The sequence below is a fragment of the Eimeria mitis genome, genomic scaffold (genome assembly GCF_000499745.2).
Source record: "Eimeria mitis Houghton genomic scaffold, Emh_scaff3617, whole genome shotgun sequence".
Classification (NCBI taxonomy): Eukaryota; Apicomplexa; class Conoidasida; order Eucoccidiorida; family Eimeriidae; genus Eimeria; species Eimeria mitis.
Genome location: NW_013571960.1, coordinates 1 through 1500, shown reverse-complemented (window position 1 = coordinate 1500; position 1500 = coordinate 1). Strand labels below are relative to the sequence as shown.

The 1500-nt window shown below is 48.5% G+C and overlaps 1 protein-coding gene across 1 annotated transcript in view; it reads left to right on the top strand.

Annotated features, from left to right (window-relative positions):
• Nucleotides 1–1135, top strand: part of EMH_0067860 (uncharacterized protein) — a gene marked incomplete at both ends in the record, with an annotated part of 5208 nt that extends 4073 nt beyond the window's left edge. The window contains one exon of the mRNA XM_013498672.1: nt 932–1135. Coding sequence (XP_013354126.1) covers nt 932–1135 — 204 coding nt within the window. The remainder of the gene's footprint in view (nt 1–931) is intronic.
• Nucleotides 1136–1500: the final 365 nt, after the last annotated feature.

Below are 1500 nucleotides of genomic sequence, written 5' to 3'. Positions count from 1 at the left end.
CTTTGTCTTTGTCTTTGCCTTTGTTTATTTTTTATTTTTTCTGTCTTTGTCTTTGTCTTTGTCTTTGTTTTTTGTCTTTATTTATTTCTTTGTCTCCTTTCTCGCTCTCCTGTTTTGCCTTTGTCTTTTTCTTTTTCTATATTTCTTTTTTCTTTATCTTTTTTTTCTTGTCTTTGTCTTTGTCTTTGTCTTTGTTTTTTTTTGTTCTTCTGTGTTCTTCTTTTGTCTTTGTCTTTCCGTCTCTTTCTTTTCTTTTTTGTTTGTCTTTCTATCTCAGTGTTATATTCTTTTTTTCATTATATTTATTTGTCTCCTTTTTGCTGTCTCCTTTCTCCCATTTCTCATCTCCCCCCCCTGCCGCTGCTGCTGCTGCTGCTGCTGCTGCTGCTGCTGCTGCTGCATGCAGGAGTTAACAGCAGCAGCCCTGAAGCGTCGCTGCAGTTTTTGTGGTTCAGTAGGAGCAGCAGTTGAGTGCTGCGGTGCCAGCTGTCTTCATTTCTTTCACTACGTTTGCTGCTGCTTGTCTTACTTATCTCCTGGTGCTGCTGCTGCTGCTGCTGCAGCAGCAGATGGTAGACATGCATCGTCACCCCTTGCAGCAGCAGCAGCAGCAGCAACTGCAGCAGCAACTCACGGCGGCCACAAAGGGGTAGTACCAGACCCCCTATACTTTGGTAGTTTCTTGTGTCTTACGTGAGCCCCTCCACCCTGCTGCTGCTGCTGTTGCTGCTGCAGTTGCTGCTGCTGCTGCTGCTCAAGCTATTGTATTGAGTTGAAGTATTGCTGCTGCTGCTGCTGCTGCTGCTGCTGCTGCTTCTACAGCTGTTCTTATTACTCACTGCTCCTGCCACTCTCACTCTCACTCCCTTTCCTCCTCCTTCTCCTGCTGCTGCTGCTGCTGCTGCTGCTGCTGCTGCTGCTGCTGCTGCAGGTGTCAGAAGCAACGGCGCCCAGACGACAGCCTGGCCCCCCATTTCTCTGGGGATGTTTTGCGGAGTTTTTCGATTCGTTCCTGGCTGCAGGGGGACCACCGCTGCAGCAGCAGCAGCAGCAGCAACAGCAGCAGCAGCAGCAACAGCAGCAGCAGCAGCAGCAACAGCAGCAGCAGCAGCAGCAGCAGCAGCAGCAGCAATAAAGGGACTTCCTCTGGTCGTCGTTTCCGCGTAACATTGCGTTCATCTCAGCAGAGCAACCCCACCACATCACCACCATCTGCTTCTGCTGCAGCAGCAGAACCCTCACCACCCCCAGCAGCAGCAGGAGCAGCAGCAGGAGCAGCAGCAGCAACATATCCCTGCTGTTTCTCTTCTCCCGTCGGGGTGTATGTACCCCAGCTAGGAGATATAGTGCGCTACTACCCGCAGCTAAACACACAACAAACAAACCACCAAAATAATATTTTATTATGGACGCCCTTTGCTGCCTCTCCTCTTGATGCGGCCATCATACATATACAATATGAATTTCCAGGTATATATATATATATATATATATATATAT